Source organism: Rhinolophus sinicus, chromosome 6, assembly GCF_057876585.1.
Source record: "Rhinolophus sinicus isolate RSI-liver-muscle chromosome 6, RSI-T2T, whole genome shotgun sequence".
NCBI classification, from domain to species: Eukaryota; Metazoa; Chordata; class Mammalia; order Chiroptera; family Rhinolophidae; genus Rhinolophus; species Rhinolophus sinicus.
Window position 1 is genome coordinate 2,595,098 of NC_142506.1, and position 17,908 is coordinate 2,613,005.

The following is a 17,908-nucleotide window of genomic DNA, read 5'->3' on the forward strand; positions in this document are numbered from 1 at the left end:
AGGGCCGATCCCTCGTGCTCAGCTCCACGGTGAGCCCAGGCCAGGCACCACTCCGTCAAACTGCTCTCATCTGCTTTTCGTAATGTCCCCAGCACTTGCCAGGGGCCTCCCTTCCCCACCTGCCTGCAGCAGAGCCCAGGCTTGAGTTTCCCTTTTGTGTGTCTGCAGGTGGCCAGAGGACAGAGAGGGACATAAAATAATGGGGACTGGCCCTTGGTTATGGGACCTCAGTCACTTGGGTCAGAGAGGTGGCTTCCCGCCTCCAGGGTTACCGTCATGGGGCTGTTTTCCTGTGGGACTGACCGGGGCTGGGCTGGGAGAAAAGGGAGAGGGAAAAAAAAGAAAATCCCAGAGGATTCTCTCCCCTGGTACCCCTTCTTGGCACCCTTTTCTGCTGCCGGACCAGGAAGAGAGGGCTTCCCTTGGCGCTCTGCCTGTCGGTACCCAGGGGGCACCTCCGAGCTCTAGGCTGCCTTTCAGTTCGGCGGGACAGGAGGGCCATTGAGAACCGATTTCAGGTCTCCTAGCCCAACCCCCTTCTCCAGTCTGCTGTCCAAGTCTCCCCGTAGTGCTCCACGCATTATACCTGTGATTTCCAGTTGCGTTCAGGAGGGGAGACGGGCAGGTTCTTTGTGCTTTTACTCCAGCTTATCCGGAACAGGAACTCATCACTTTTTAAAAACACCAGTTCGTGTCACTCATCTGCTTCTAACTCTAGAAATAGTGTCCATCATGCTTAGAATAAAATCTGAGCTTTGGTCACGGCTTTTCCTCTGCCCTCTCACTACCTGTCAAAGTCGTATTAACCTTGCACCCTGCTCCTCTTTGCTAGTTTTGCTCCTAGGCTACAATACACCGTGCTGAAGATTTTGGTGGTAGCTGCGTTCCTGGAAAGTCCTCCTCCAAGACCTTCGCACGATTGCCATCTTCCCGTGGGTCTCAAATGAAATGTCGTTTCACCAGACAGGCCTCCTTGGCTGTCACATCTGACGTCAGTTTTTAGCCTTGTTTGTGATTTCAGGAGGTACACTGAATTTTTAAAAAATACTCGCATCACACATCTTGTTCCCTTCCTCAGATCCCAGCCCGCTTTTTACACCAGGCGTCTCGGTAACAACCGGATTCCTTATGCAGGGGAATCCAGCAGCACCTCAACTCAGCTGGGTAGTAGCTTTCAATGTCTGGAATATTCTAAATGGCGTTTCTGAAACTCCAGCCTGGGTACCGCTCTGCACAGTACATGTATGAAGGATGAGAACATTCACCCCTTTGGGGGACGGCTGGAGCAGTGCGGGCAGGAACCGGCTGAGAAGTAATGGCGTGTTCTTTGTGTTCCGTGGCTCCTCAGAGGGGCCAGTGGGATCGAGCCCCGGCCGCCCCAGGTGACCAGCTCAGTGACACCTTCCCTGCCGGACGCTGCATCACGCTCCTACTCCTCTTGGCATCACCTCCCCAGGCACTAGCTCTGCAGGAACCCTGGTCTCTCATGTGAGAAATCTTTCCCTCGTTCCCTTTCAAGGTCGTATGCTGTTCACCTATATTTTCCTCTGAAGGATTTTAAATACAGCTTTTTTACATTTATTTACTCATTCAATCGATTTGAAATGTATTTTTGTTCACGGTGTGAGGTAGGGATATCATTTCCTGTCTGTCTCCCTAACCATTGGTGCCAGTACTATTTATTGAACCATCGCGTCAATCAACACTGCCACCTCAGTCAAATATCCTGTCCCCATCTGCTCCTGTTTCTCTTTCACTCCTGTACTTACCGGCCACTGGCCCCAGCACCACTGCCTTCATTATTACACCTTCGTAACAATTCTTGGTATCTGGTTGGCCAAATCCCTTCCATTGTTTTGCATGTTCTTGGCCCTTTGCTCTTACATATAAATTTTAGAATTATATATTGTGTCAAGTTTTGCGGCCAAAACCAAAACCCTGTTGGGATTTTTTTTTGAGGTACATTGAATTTATATAAAATTGGAAAGAAGTGACTTCTTTAACAATATTAAGTTTTCTAATAATAGAAAACTTGAACATAAGACATCTATACATTTATTCATCTTCTTTAATATCATTCCATAAAACTTTAGAATTTTCTCCATAAACATCCTTCATACATTTTGTTAGATTTGTTTCTACGTGCATTGCTGTTGTAAATGTATCTTCTTAAAAATTTTCCCCCGTAATTGTTTTTAGTTGCTATGTAGGAATGTTATTGATTTTGTGTGTGTGGGTGTGTGTCTTAATTCTCTGTTCAGCAAACTTCTCAAACCCATTTTTCCTCATCTTACAAAATATGGCAAAATTAAAAAATTTTTTTAACTCCCCTCAACTTTCTCATCCCTCTCCCCTCACAAGAGTGTGATTTCCATAGGAGCAGATCCTGTTTTTCTTGTTCACTTCCATACCCAAGTGCCCAGGATGGTACCTGGCTGACAGCAGGTGTGTTTGTTAGATGGGTTCATTAACACAATTCCCAGTTCTCGTCAGAGGAAGCAGCGCATGCCGACTGCACTGAGATGGCTCCACACACTCTGCTCCTTCTTCCTGAGTCTGCTTTCCACCTGGCAGCCTCCCCTGTACTCCCAACTGTACTCTAGGTTCTTCCCTGCTCCTGGGCCTTTGCCCCCTCTGTTCCCCCAAACCAGGCAGATGGATCTGTCCTTCAAAGTCTTGCTCCAATCTAGTTCTTCTGAGAAGCTTTCTGGGCTTCCCTATACTTAGAAAGATGGATCCAGAAACAGAAAACCAAAACAAAAAGCAACAAGACTTAAAGTAAACTGTATGCATTAATGGAGCATAAAACTTACAGGAAAATCATCCGAGTGATGGAAAGTTACACATTATGGTGGGCACTACTGCATTTTGGGGAAGGGAATTCATTGATGAACAAAAGCTAGAAAGCAAAGATCCACCAACATCTCATAATGTCAGCAAGTAGAAGGAGCAGAAACACTGGTCAAGCGCCCCCACACTCAGACAGCGAGTCAGAAAACAGGACGCAGAAAGCACGTGTGTTGGGTCGTCCATTCCTGTGCTGTTTTCTCCCTGCTGTATTCCGGGAGTGGAAACCACGGATATTTGAACCTTTCCTTCCCTGCTTTTAAAAATCACTTCCACTTTGCTCCTCTGATAAATGTTTTATGAATTCCCTCTTCTGATGAAAGATTTCGCTGTGATTAAAGATTTCATGAAGTTATGACAAAGGCAGAATAGATCATTCTTGAAAGCTCATTTTTCTGTGAGCCGAGTGGAGAGGCCTCTTGCAGGCAGCTGTCAGAGCTAATGAATATTTTCCAAGTGCTGAACCTCTGGGGAACGACACTCCCACCCAAAGAATCCGGTGCGAGCCTGTTCTCCCAGCGACGTGTTGGACAGCGTCTAACAGTTGTGTACAACAAAAGCTCTAACGCTGCTTCTCTGCCTTCCTCCCTGGGGGGCAGTTTCCACGTACACATTCTGAAAAACTGATTTCATAGATGCCCCATGCCGTTGATGCTGTCTGTGTGCGTGTGTGTGCGTGCATGTGTGCATGTCTATACATGTGTGCATGTATGTATGTGTATGTGTGTACGTGTGCGTGCGTGCGTGCGTGCGTGTATGTGTATATGTGTGTGCACACTCGTGGACGGGTCACTGCACCCCTCTCCACCTCAGTTTCATTCTCTGGAAAGAACAGAGGGCCAGGTTTGGATTTGGAATATGTTTCCATCCATAAAAACGGGAGGATTTTGAGTTCTAAGTCTTGAGTGTCACCTCCCTGACATTTTCATCATCTTCTGAGCCTCCCGTTCCTCCCCCGTAAATGGGACCAGGGAGGACAGCTCCTGGGACTGTTGTGACATGACAGTGCGGGCAGCCGCCTCCCGTGAGCGTCAGCCCTCCCCACCCTTTCCGTTCATAACCAGCGAAGCCCTGCATCCACTTGAGGAAGTACCTTGGAGGATTCAGGTAGCCTTGGCAGGGTCCCGTTTTAAAGTCACACTGTGCTGAAAATGACCCAGAGCACAAACCCTTTCTGAGTTTTTTTTCCCTAGAACCTATGAGAAACCAGTTTCCCTGCTTCTCCAGGGAGGAGAATGGTTCCTGCCTCTGTTGCTCCTCCAGGATCTGCTGCTATCATGGGTACGGCCGTCCCCTTTAGATCAGCAAACACTGTTGCTTACCTGTCATGTGCCAGCTGTGATACTTGGCATTTGGGACACTGCCTGAGTTTTAGGCAAACGTTCAACTGTGACAGAGACCCAACAAAAGGTGGCTAACACCATGAAGTGTGTGTGGTTGGTCTTTTGTTTTGTGTTTAGCTAATGAGTCGAGAGGGCAGACGTCAGTGTGGGGCTGCTTCATTTCCTAGCCGTCATTTCCCTGTCCGCTCCTGTCTCTGCTCTGCCATCCACAGCTTGTGGCGTTTGTCCTCATGGGCTCTGAATGGTTGCTGAGCCTCTCGGCATCCCGCTTATCTCTAGGGAGGAAGGAGAGGAAACCAGGGAGACTGAAGGGCGAGCACCTTCTCTCATGTCGCGTCGTCTTACTTGGGATGGAAAGTCTCCTGACTATTCTTACTGGCTATGACTCTGTTCCCTAGACCTGCCTTCTGCACCCTCTGTAGTGGAGAAAACCGGAGAGGAGGTTTCAGATGGGGGGTGAGTGAGAACCCCCAGTGTCGTCCATGGTTGTAAAGAGGCGTAAGGTATGTAAGGACTCAGGTAGACATATGCATGGACAACTGGTACACCTGTCCGTGGAGCAGGCCCCGCACCTTGCTTGGACCTGTCAGAATCTAGTAAACATTTGCTGATGGATTGTGACTCAGACATGGCGTTTATGGAATGATACTGTGGCCAGGTGTCTTCCTGCTGGTTGTCTTGCTCATGTGTCAGGTATTGTAGTCCTCACATGTGTGCAGCTCGGAGACTCGACTTACCTTTATAAGGTCACTTGGTTTGTAAGCAGCGCAGCAGGGTTGTGACATGGGATCCCAGGACCAAGGAGGACCTCCAATCCCATGTTTTAGAGTTCACGGTTTTGTTCAGAATGAGTCTCAGTGAACGTGTCTATTCAGGGGCACGTGGCAGATTTGGTTCATCTCACTGTGACACCCTCCGGAAGTGGGAAATCTCCAGGGAGGGTGAGAGCAAGGGCTCTCGTCATGGCTGTCCGAGACACTGAGCTTCACGTTATCTTTCCGACAGCGCCCGGCAGTGCCACCTGCTCCTGGATGTCTTCAACTCCACGGAGCACGAGCTGAGAGTCAGCGCCCGGAGCAATGAGGAACTCATCCTGCATGCGGGCGAGTGCCAGCGGTGAGTGTCCCCACGTCCCCACGTCCCCACGTCCCCACGTGCCTCAAGGCACTGAGTGTCTGCTCACCTTCTTTTTGTGATGGAGCGATTCTTAACCCTGTACCCCAAATGCCTAGCATGGAATCCAGGTACCAAATGCACACACTTGCATCCCCAGTGGGTCAGTAAACACTAAGACATCCCCTAACTCTTCTTCATAACGTCAAACACAACAAAACACGAGAGTGCTTTCCGTGTGAGGTTTGGGACGTGACCGGGTGAAGAAGTGAAGTTGTTTCCTGCGCGTTCTCAGCTCTAACCCATCGTGCTCACCAGATAAGTAAGGCTCATGCTCTGCGGCTGCCCAGGGACAGAAAGTGGGGTGACACTGGCACTGGGCAGGGCTCTCGGAGGCCCAGCCTGATCTGGGAACCTTGCAGCAACCCCTGGAGGCTGACGCGGCCCTGGAGCTGTGTCGCTGGGTCTGCCAGGACCAGGCGCTGCCCCTGGGGAACTTGTTTTGGGGAACTGGGGGGAGAGTTCAGGGTGTCTGGGACTTTGTGGCATAAATGAGCTTGAGTAGCGTCTGTGTGTATTTGTCACACATTATGCTGCTTCCTCTAATAACAACTTCAGGTTGTAAATCTTAGGGATTTTCTCAAGCAAGGGTTATCGTCCCCATCTGACGGACAACTCAGTGGAGCTTAGGATGGGTGTGGGTGTCTCGGGACTGAGTGTCAGTGTAGGGGGAGCAGAGGGGGTGAGCTAGGCTGGACCAGCTCTCAGAGGACCTGGAATGCCAATTAATGTACAAGGAAATTGTCTTTATTACAGTTTCAATGAGGGATTTGTGGAAGGGTTTTGAGTTGCCTGTGAGTTTCCCCATCTTCACCTGGAGGCTAAATGACACTTTCTCTGCTGGTTTGAAGTCCTCCTGGGAGAGCCTTGGTTCTCAGAGTGTGGACCCTGACCAACAACAACACGTCACCTGGGAACTGGCTACAAATGCTCGTTCTTGGGACCCACCGCAGACTTCCTCTGGGGCAGGGGCTGGGCAGTTTGTAGGTTAACAAGCTCTCCCGATGCTTCTGACGTGCATAGAAGTTGGAGAACCCTTATGTGAGAGAAGTGCAGAGGGAACAGCCATGACATGTCTCATCCCCAGGGCCACCTCATACCTGGGCCTCCTTCACATGCAGTTTGGTAGAATGTCTTGTCTTGGGCAGCCCTTGATTTCGTCTATTGACAGGCGCCAGATCAAGGGTGGGTTTGGTTCTGATGAGTTTTGCACAGTCAGGGCCACCGTGCTGTAGAAGCCATTTGAAGCAAAATCACCGCTGAGCCAGGTGTGTGGTGGGGAGGGAGGCAAGGTGGTCCTGGGGAACCTGCACAGGTGGCCTCTTCAGAGTTCCGGCCCCTGGGGGCTGGGCAGGGAGGGCCGGGGTCAGATGCAGGCTGCCTGGCGCAGGACACGCTCTTCAAGCTGGCTCCCTTCCTGTCCTGCACGGCTCTGGTGCCCTCTCCACCCCTCCGCTCATCTGTAAGGTGGCAGCTTGTACGGTCACGGGGGACATGGACAGCGTTCAGGACAGTGGGACGGGGACGTTTTCCTTCCCTGTGGTAATGCTGTGGGGGACCCAGAGCCCTCTCTGGCTGGTGTCACAGGAGGAATCCTGACCTCAAGCCACCCTGAGTGGAATGACTTAATGACTTCATGTCTGTGAGCTGTAGTGTCTGCTCCTGCTCGGTGGGGACCCTGGCACCCACCTCTAGGGCTGCCATGAGGTTTAAGGGAAACAGTGTGGCTTCGTCCATGGTGGGCACTCAGGAAGTGGTGGGGTCTCCTCTGCTGGTCCTGCAGCTGCTGGCACAGGCGGAGCTGAGTTGCATGTCACTGGGTATTCAGGTAGAACCTGTGCAGCCACGTGGCAGAGACGACCTCTGAGGTGCCTGCCCTTCGGGGGAGATGTACGTCTGAGCCCTTGCGAGTCTAAGACCCTAAAACACTACTTGCGTTTTATATTATGTATTGCCTGTTACCTGTCTGCATTGAGATACCCCTGTTTTCCAACCCCCATGTCATAACTTCCCTCTCGGGTCCTGTCTGCACAGGGTCCACCTCTGGACACTTAAGTGCTGAGAAAAATCGGTTCACACGGGCGTGTCATAGCTGCCGTGGACCTTTCCTTTCTGTGGAGACATTGGCCCTAAAGAGATGTCTCTTATCCCGTTTGTCCCTGGCGATCGGAGCCATTCCTCCCTCTCCCCTCAGCCCCGGGGAGGCTGTGGGTGGAGGTGGGGGTGCAGGCCTGCGGCACCTCAGTGCTGCCCCGGGTGGGGAGGCTCTCGGGGGGGCTGCACCTGAGCTGCAGCGAGGGAAAATTTCAGCTTTGGTCTTTCCCCCTCTGCCTCATCCACAAGCATTTTGGTAACAGAACATATAATTCCGTTTCTTGGCGTATTCCACTGTGTTTTGGAGCAGTTCTTCGGGCACGGAGGTTTCCATTCCTTCTGTTGCCCAGGGCTCTGGCCTCAGATCCTGAGTGAGGTAACAGCAAATGCCTCGTCCAGTGCTTTAGGGACCAGTTGATTGGGGTGAGGCATGGCCAGGGCCGTGGCATACGATGGCTCCCACAGTTTGTGCCTTGGGGTAAGCTGTACCTGGCCCGGGAGGTTGAAATGCTGCCCACGTTCTGCCTGGGCGCTCTGTGAGGGCCTTGGCAGCGTGGCACACAGTGCCAGCCTGTGATGGGCCTGCCCGGGCGAGCGGCGCTGAGCGCGTCCACCGGAAGGACGCGTTGTTCTGATGCACGGAAGGGCGTGGCCTGTGCCCCCAGGAGCCTTGGGTGCAGCCTCCTGAGATGTCATGCTTTCCATCACCTTCATCTAACGTATCTCCTTCTGCCGGGAGAACTTTGTAGGAGGAAGCACACGTGTCGTTCCACGCGCAGGCACCTCCTTGGTTCTGTTTTGGGCTCACCCCACAGAAGTGAGTTTCTGTCCCCTTTGATGTACTTCCTCCAAGGAGCTCCTGGGTTTTGGTGGTGGCCTGAGAGCATGGGGGTAGGGTAGCCATAGGGCCTATTCTTTTATACTAGAGATTTTACATACGTAACTGGTCCCTTAGCGTTCGTTCATACTTCGTTTATTCAGTGTTTGTGGAATGCATATCATCTTGCCAGGCAGGCTTGGTGCTGGTGAAACCGCTGAGGACAGACACAGGGCTTTATGCACAGAGCCAGGCACACAGCAGCCCACCCACCCGTGGCCTGTGATTTGGGGTGGGGAGTGTGAGGGCAGGGGCTCATCCCCTAACCAGCCGTGGGGGGAGCTGGGGACAGCTTCTCTGTGGAAGTGACCTTCAAGAGAGACTTGAAGGTCAAGGGCAGGCTCGGCGGGGGCTGCTTAGGCAGAGGGAGCCGCCTGTGCCAGGCCGGAGGAGGGCGGGGAGAGGCGGCTGCAGGTTGTTCAGAGTTGGAGCCGAGAGGGCGGAGAGGAGAGTCCAGGGTGAGGCTGGAGGGGCTGCAGGGCCTGTGAGCCGAGGGTCTGTGTCTGGAGAGGAAGGGATGGGCAGGAGGGTGTCAGGTTGGCCTGTCAGGAAGCGTGTGAGACAGTGCTGAGAGCCGAGGGTAGGTCACAGCAGCTGGGCCAGGGTGCCCTCCGGTGCAGAGAGAAGAGGCTGGATGCGAGACGCTCGGGAGGGAGGGAGACTGGGCAGGATCGAGCAGGAGGTGAGAAGTGCTCTGAGGGAAATACAGAGAGTGGCCGGAGAGGAGGTGAGAAGAGCAGGTGAAGAGGTGAGGGGAGGAGGGGAGGAGGTGGGGGAGCCATGAGGACAGCGGCACTCAGGCCGATGTGTGTGGAAGATACTTCAGACTGTGCTCAGCGCCAGGAAGGCACCGAAGGGTTTTGATCAGAAAGCCTGACGTCACCTGACCAGTGTTTATTGAGGGGTCAGCTGGTCGGCCCAGGAACGGGGTTTCACCCCCAGGTCTTTGTGGCCCTAAAGACTGGGCACTTTCCTTACATCTGACGCTTCCAGAGGCTTCTGACTGTCCTGCCGTCACTGGAGGTGGCACCTCCTGAAGTGGGCTTTGAGGGCGTTCGCCACGGTCAGCTTCCCTGCCTTTCTCCCGGGTTCCCTGGTGGGTGTGGCTCCCCGTGGCCCCCAGGTGTTCAGGAACGTTCGGAGGAATGGGCCTCAGGCCCTGTGAACCCCTCTCCCTCCACATTTGCAGGTTCTGCCATGAAATGTTAAGGTTTTCATGAAAATGAACACACCTACTGCAAAGCCATTTGATAATATAGATGAAAGAGCCTTGAAAGCTTTTGAGCCAGTGAATACTTCCCTCTTGGGAAGCTCTCCTAATGAAAAAATATCTAAACTAGAGGCCGGGTACTGAACACAGGATGTTTATGTCTTTGTTATTTATGGAAACTGCGGGAACAACCAAAATGTCGGACAATAGGGCGTGATTAGGAAATTACGGTACATTTGTGTAATTGACTGTTATGCAGCTTTCAGAAATTACGTTTTAGAGTTTATAATGCCATGCTCAGTTGTCACAGTGAGGAGACAGTGCGGCCGGCAGACAGTTAGGAGAGACGGGTTCCCTACACGGAAGTGAAGGAAGCACCCTCGTGGACGCAGCCACACTGAGCGGCAGTCCCCTCACAGGGCCCAGGTGGCTTGGTCCGCGAGGCCTGGATGACCCGGAATCGCACATCCTTCTGGACCCTTCATGGTAGCAGAGCCCCGGCTCTGTGTCTGCCTGTCCAGCACCAGCCTGGGCGTGCGCGGGGGCTGCCTGAGGCTGGGAGAGTCCGCAGCTCCTTTCTCAGGATCAGACCCGAGACCCGGCATCATGTCCAGGCCGATGTTAGGCTGACCTCACGGTTATCCTGCAACGTGGATAAAGGTCCACTACGTAACATGTGGCAAAGGCGGGATGTCAATGGGCGTTTCTAATCTGATGCATAAAAATCCCCTCCCGTAAGCACCCCATGTGCGTGTACCTGTGCCTGGAAGGAAATGCAGCACTGGGTTCCAGTGAGAGGATCACGGGTGCTTTTTCCTTCTTTGTTGTGTTGCAATGCGCGTCTAGTGCTATCCTTTGGCATACACACAAGTCGTTGTTTAAGCCCTCACCACACTCTGTGACCAAGTGCTTGTTGGTTCTCAAAATGCCATCGTGTTCGTTCATCCCATTTTTATTGTTTCACATGTGCATATGGGTTTGCTCGCTTTCCGTCCACCCAGAATCCCATGTATCTCCTGCCGACATGGCAGCTTCATATTCATTGGGGGCAGACTTGAGCTTGACACTTGCTCATCTCATTTCTTCTCCTGTTGCCGTCCTGGGCACCCCCCAGCGCCCACTGCTCTGCCATGGCCCCTCTGCTGAGCACGTGGACGTCCCTGGGCTGTGGCGTCACTGAGATCCACTGCCTGCTCCCGACCCCCAGAGAACATCAAGCTTGTTTAGAAAAGCAGCTTTCCCTTCAGGGGAGCCTGCAGTTACGAAATGATTGCAGCCACCCAAGTAGCCTTTAGGCTTCACGTCTTCCCGCTCACCAGGGATGCGGTCTTTTCTCGCGTGAGTTCGCTCAGCCACCCAGCCACCTCCAGCGTCCCATAGCAGGCGGGTGTTACTGGGTAACCCTGTGCCAGGTGCTGTCGGCATGTCATCAGCCCTGCCCTGCAAAGCCTGCAGTCTGGAGGAGACAAGACAAGACACGTCACAGATAGTAGAGCGGGTGGTACCTGCAAACTGCTATGGCTGACTCTGGTGGTTGGAGAGGAGAGCCGTGGATTCCCCTGGGTGTGGGGAGTCGTGTGAGCTCAGGGAGGTGTTGGCGCGTGGACTGGTGAAATGGCAGGGTGTCAGCATGCTGACGTAGTGGGGAAACATTAAGGAAAGGCACTGAGGTTAAAACAAATGGGATTGCAAGACACATGCGTGCTGGCTGAGGAAGCGTGAGGTTTATTGTCATGGCGATGGCTTGTGGGACGTGGGAGCTGTGAGGTCCTGGCATGACCACCCGGCCCTCCCTTGCCGTCTTGGTTGCCTTCTTCATGCCTGTTCTGGGGGCCTCCCTGCCCACCTGGGGCTTCTTTCATTCTCTCCTCGTTGGTCTGCGGGAGTTGTGGCTGCCACGGACCTGTTCTGGACCCAACTCAGTGTGTCCTTTCAGCTCGTGCCCTCACCGCCGACTGACTCGAGTCTGCAATCCGTCGGCCACTGCCTGACGTGCAGGAGCTTTCGTTCGTAAAGCTGCTCCTGTAGGGCTGTGGCTAGAGCTGGAAAATTCACAGAAATGTCTGGTACCTTTGAGAATAGACAGGGGGTCAGTGTGATCACAACACAGGGACGTTCGAGGGACGAATAGCCGGCAGCTGGACATGCCGTCCGAGCAGTGAGCAGGCCCTCTAGGGCCAGGCCGCCTGTTCTGCAGGCGGGCCAACCCCAGAGATGCAGAGCCATCCGCCGTCGCATCCAGCCATGACTCTGCTCCTGCATTCCGCCGGAGAAGAGGTCGCTGGCCCCTGGGCCCCGACTGAGCTGCTCCGAGATGCACCCGACGCCAGGTCTTCCTTGCCAGGGCCTCGACTCCCATCTCTCCCTGCCCTTCCCTCCTCTCCCTCTCCCCCTCTCTCCCAGCACACATGTACCGGGCACCGAACGGCACATGACATTGTCACAGGACACAATTGCAGGGCAGGTGTCGTCATCCCGTTTTTTACTGAGGAACTGGAGACACAGAGGTGTGTCTAGGTCTGAGCAGATCGTGTGCCGTTGGCCTCTCTGGGACACCCCATTATCTCCTCATTCACTGTAAAACGGGAGGGCTGACTCACACATTAAAGCAGTCGGAGTTAAGCTGTTGACCCGAGACAGGTGTCACGGAAGCGTGGCAGTCAGGCAGCCTTCCTGCCCCCTCAGGGCCGGGCCCCTGGGGTCACCTTGCAGGGGGCCAGGGCTGCGTGTCCTAACCGAGGGCAACGTCCAGTGCGGCTGTCTCCATGGCAACTCCCTGGGCCTGGCTGGCCATTTCTGAGGACGAAGGTGGTTGTGGCTGATGGGAGTAATTGCAATTGCGATGGCTATTTTTAGCTCCTGTGAAGAAACTCTTTGACTTAGAAGCGTTGCAGGATGAAGTATGAGCATACCAACACACTCGGCGCGCCACGTGAGTGCTGGCTCCCGGCGAAAGGCCCTCGTTGCCGTTCTGTCTCAAGCAGCACATGCCAAGCGTGCCCTGCAGGGTTCCCCGTTTCACTTCCTCTGGTTCCTGTAGCTCCTAAACCCCATCAAGCTCTGCAGGGCTCATGAGAACAGATAATGGTTCTTTACCCGCTAGTAATGATTCTGTAGTGACTTCCGGGTCCAGTTCCGGGCCTGCCAGAGCTGGCCTCCCTGGTGGGGGCCGCCCTGGGCTCCCCACGACTCTCAGTGCCTGCAAGACTCAGAATATTTTATTCTCCAACACAGGCACCCCCGGACGTTCACAGCTGTCTCTCTTGTGCCCTCTTTTCCCATTTTCTTGGCATATTGTCTCCTCTGGTTCCATTTTCCTGGCACACTCCTTGTTCACTGCTGTAGGGAGAGCGCTCGGAGAATCCTGACTGCGGGACGCCTGGGAAATCGCACCGTTTCGGGACCAGTTCAGTGGATCTACGTTAGCCTTGCATGCTTTCGTCACCTACTTAACTGTTTGGCAAGTCACTCAGACCCTGGGCCTGCTGCTGCAGCCTCTGTGCTGAGAAGGAAAAGAAGTGACTTGGTGGGATTTGGGTGCAGATAATCGACGAGATGCAGAGTTCGAAAGCCCTTGGCGCACAGTGGCACACTTGCTACTGATTAATCTGATTTTGAAAGTAATGTGGAGCAGCTTGAGCTGCAAGAACGCAGAAGGAAGAAGGTTGGGCGTTTTGAGCCTGGGTGTAGTTGTGGCGCAGAGAGACAGCAAAGTGTATCCTTGAAATTTGAGCCTGGAGAGATGGCTCATTTTCTGCCGCTTACTCTTCAGAAAGAAGGAAATTAGAGGAGAGGATTTGTTCTGTATTAAAATACATTTTTTGGTGAGCCTGATGAACAAATTACTGCAGTGTGGCAATTAGGCGGCCGGAGCGTCTCCCTGTCTGCTTATGCTCGGGAGATGCGGTGACGTGTACGTTCTCTTGTCACTTGGCCGCAGGAGCTCCAGGCTGTGTTTTTCTCCCACTGCGTCGCCATTGGAATGATTGATCCATCGGTGTCAGTGCTCTAGGTTCTGACTGTCCTCCTGTGCCTGTCCTCCGTCCTGTCGGAGCCCTTGGGTGCAGACTTGGGGTGACCACGGCACTAGGCTTGAGATCTTCCGTAAAGGGGGTGGGGTCTTGAGACAGATCCGTGGGGCAAATGCTGCACAGCCGTCACCCCACTTGGAGATTCACAATGGACGTTAGTGTCTTACGTGTTCCGAGACTTCCATTTAAGACAATGATCGATTTTGTTTTCAATTTTTTTTTTATTATGAAAACTTCCAAACATACAGCAAAGTTAAAAGGATTTTACGTTGGGTCCTGGTACACCCGCCACCAGACCTGTTACTACTGTTTTGCATATTAAAATATGCGACCTTTTTGTCCACCTATGAACCCATGATGTTTTGTGCACGCGTTTGAAAATAAATTGCAGATATCAGGACACTCCCCTTTATAAAGCTTGGGATGCAGATTGTTAACTAGGGTTTATACATACTCTGGTGACTTGAGTCATTTTGAATACGGTTTTAGGTCTGAATCACCGTATGGCTCACCTTGGTGTGTTTCATTCGTGCCCTTGAAAGGATATGTGTTCTGAAGTTGGTGACTGTCATGCATGTTCTCTAAATACTGCTTAGGTGGGCGCTAGTATTGTTCAGTTCATGTAGGTCTCCCCTAGGGTGTTTTTGTTTGTTGTTTTGTCTCTTGGTGAGGACAGGATGGGAAGTGCCACCCAGGGACCCTGCGTCCGTGCCATGAGCGCCTGCCTGTACACTCTGCCCTGTGGTGCCCGGGCAGCCACAGCCTCAGGATTCAGGCTCCTCCACGTGCCAGGGGAGCGAGCCCCCCTCACCTCCAGGCTGAGAGTGGTCAGAGGCAGATGCCATGGGATCCTAGCTCCCAAAGCCCTCTGCAGCGGTGAGGTTGGGGAGCAGAGGGGGACACTTTAAGGTGCCACCACCCCCGCTGGGCTGGTGTGGCCATGGCTCCTTGCAGGAGGCTCTGGGTGGCAGTGGAGCTGCCGCTCCTGTCCTTGGAGTGGAGGCATGGATGGGGTGCGGTCCTGCAGGGCTGACCCCCCCCCCCGTGGGAACGCAGGCCTGCAAGTCCCCACGTCGGGGCCGCTCCTCCGCCGCCGCGTACGCTCTAGCTGTGCTGTCTGACTCATTCGCATTTTTTTATCCCTCCCTTTTCATTGTGAGTTTCATTTCCTTCCATCTGGCGCTATGAGGTTTTCAGTCTGAATGTAAGATGAAGGTGATGAAGATGAGAATACTGGTTGGAAGAGAAAATGACAAAAGGTCCCCAAAATAACTTCAGTTTTGGCTCCTTCCCGACTTCTCTGTCCAGTGATTCATGTGAATAGAGAGAGCGATGGCAGAGGAGGTGTGTTGAGAAAAGCTCGACTCAGAGCCGCTGAGAACGAGAGGAACGTCCGGTCGGTAACTGAGCTCCCTCTGCGCGTGGGGGAGCCATGGCAGCACCGGGGGGTCGTGAACTGAGGCGGGTGCGTCCGCCCAGGTGACCAATCGGAGATCAATCCCAGATGGGTGTCTTTGCTTTCAGATCCCCAGGGGTATAGCCTGGCCCAGGACGTGAGCCTCCCTTTGCTCTCTTTGCGTGTGTCTTAGGAACATGTCTCCTCCTTGTCGGCTTTTCTGGGCCTCCTAGGCCAAGGTGGTGACTGCAGTGCTGGCCTTGTCATGTGCCGGGCGGCGCAGGCGTCATCACCCCAGGCCGAACTCAATTAGACCCGTCGCTTTGTGGCGGCGGCAACAACACGTGCCATTTATGTTAACACTTCCGCTTCACACTCTGCCTTCCGAGTGTTTTCATTCGTGGCCTCGCCATCTGCCAGGAGCTATTCCAGAATCGCCGCGTTTTAATCCTCTCCCAATAAGGCTGCTGCTGTTCGCTGCGTGGATGGCGCTCGGCGCGGTGATCGTCCCATGTCCTTCGCCGGCTTCGCGTCCCCCGCTGGTGCCCAGCTGGTCCCCTCGCTGGCCCTGCGTGTTCAGGCCCCGCGTCCCCTCCGCGCTTGTCCTGAAGCCACCTGCTGCTCCGTCCCTGCTTCCTCCCAGGAGTGGGGTTACTTCTGTTCTGTGAGAGCGCATCCATTCCCCCACCAAAATAACGTGTTCATTGTAGACTAAGAAAAGTAGGAAGAAAATGGTTTCATAAATTATGCTTAATCCCCCCACCCAGACCCACGTCTGCTCTGCTGTCAGTTCACTTTATTATACAGAATCAGGGTGGGTCTGTGGCTGCCCTTTTGTAGCTGCCCCTCACCCACAATGGAGCAGCAGCTTTTCTCATTATTCTTCAGGAACACAATTTTTCACGGTTTCACACTGTCCCATAAACGTGGTTTATTGAGGCAGCCCCTCCCGTTGGGGACACGGCATAATGTAATCTGACCCTCGCCCACCCTCCTGACACTACGTGCTCATGAGCCCCCACGCGTGCCACATGCTCACCGCCCAGCCCTGCTCCTGGGACGCCCCTCCACCTTTGGAAGGTATGGGGTTCAGTGCTTTCTGCTCTCCCCCTCAGCTCTGTGACAGCATCTGTCACACGTCTGCCCCCAGCGACCGTCCGCTCCCGATGAGGGCTGCATCCCATTGGTCTTCGTGTCTCTAGTGGGTGGTCAGTGCTGCTCCAGGGTCGGCAGTGGGACGCCGTCCGTGAATGCAAACAGAACCGCCTCTTTGCAAATCACTCTGGAAGGTGCCCTGGAGTTGCCATCTCTCAGCCCTCCTCTGGCAGGACCAGCGAGGCCTGGCGATGTGAGCCAGGCCACCTGTCACCCTGCGGCTCTCCTGGCCTCTGCTGGGTCCCGTTTCAACAGGACAGTGGTCAGGGGTCCAGGAATCTTCTCGGAAGGAGCGCGAGCGTCTTGGCAGGGAGTGAGTGGGAGGTGGGCCGAGCTGCAGGAGCTCCGCAGGCGATACACGTTCCCGTGGGGGCCGCGCGTCCCTGAGCAGCTGTGGCTGTCGCTGTGTGGTGCCAGCCTGCTCGCTGTGGGACGCGCTTAGACCGCGGGCACGTCCTGCGCTGCTACTTGCCAACACCGTCACGTGCCGTGTCTGCTTCGGTTTCCTCATCTGGCCAGGAGGGCGGCTCTGGTGGTGATGAAATGAGGTGCTTGATCTGACAGTGTGATCAATGACAACACACTAAGTGGTGGTGGAGTCACTGTAGCAGAAATGCTTTTATGTATTGTCATCATTAAGTGGGCACAAGAGTTCGTATAGCAAATGAGTTGAACTTGAAACAAATGTAAATATGTTTTAAAATGCATAGCCTGAAGAAATGTGTGTTCACGTGGGATTCAGGTCTGAGAGACGCTTTGTACACAAGTGCCATATCACGTGCCTGCTTCCTGCTCTGAGCTCTGCGGGGACCTGGGTAGCATCTCTGCTGCTTCGTTTTCCAGGTGAGGAAGTGGCCTGGAAGGGAGAATTCACACTCACTCAGCACAGACTTGCTGCCGTACCTTGTGACGAGCACACTGGACATTTTCTCTCACTCGGTGCCTGTAAGGATGCTCTGACTTGGGCGTATTTTGAGCATGAGGACATTGGAGCCTGGAGAGGGAGAAAAGCGAAGGCTAGAGCCCATTTGTATCCTGCGTCCATGTGAAGCAGGCAGGCAAGTGGTCTCCCCTTGTGGACACCAACACCAAAGTGGGTACGATTTAAAAGGGAGTCTGTGCCACTCTCCGTCCAGCAGCAACGGCACTGACACAACGTCCGGCTCACCCGTTCGGGGCTGGAGGGTGGACGGCTTTGCACGGGGCATCGTTTGTCTCTAACGGTGGTGCGTTGCCACGTGTGCTATGTGTTTTCCAGTCATCACGTGAACCAAGGGAGGTGACTTTCATGGAGGCTCAAATCCTGGCAGTGAAGTGACTCATTGCAATCACCAGATTTCAGGGAAGGCCTACAGTTCTCTTTCTTCTGCTTGCGTTGTGCTGAAGACTGAGGAGGCCTCGTTTCATTCTCACGACAACGCGTGGAGAGCCAGGCCCCATGTCCCCATTTCCTAGGCGAGGAAAGCGAACCCTCAGAATGCTGTATGTCTGACTGGGGCCAAGTGGGACCTGGCAGAGCCGGCTTCTGAGCCCCAATGTGAGTGACTGACTCTGTCCTGTCCGGAGCGCTGGCCGTGTCAGTGCGAATGCTGACCAGAGGGACCCTTGGAGCTGTGTCCAGTGCACCTGGCCTGGTGTTCAGGGATGCGGCCTCGGCCATTTGTCCAGCCTGGAGGTTCCTCAGCAGACAAGAGTGAGTTCCTGGCTGCAGAAGAGAGCAAAACGAGAGTGCTGCGCATTTCAGAAGCGACGACAGACAGGCTGATTATTAAGTAGAAGAGT

At 53.8% G+C, this 17,908-nt stretch overlaps 1 protein-coding gene across 7 annotated transcripts in view; it reads left to right on the forward strand.

The window, feature by feature from the left end:
- TRAPPC9 (trafficking protein particle complex subunit 9) overlaps nucleotides 1–17,908 on the forward strand; it is a 320,362-nt gene that overhangs the window by 211,046 nt on the left and 91,408 nt on the right. For all 7 annotated transcript variants that reach the window (XM_088798934.1, XM_074316658.2, XM_088798935.1 and 4 more), the window contains one exon: nucleotides 5,196–5,306. In XM_088798934.1, coding sequence (XP_088655060.1) covers nucleotides 5,196–5,306 — 111 coding nt within the window. The remainder of the gene's footprint in view (nucleotides 1–5,195; nucleotides 5,307–17,908) is intronic.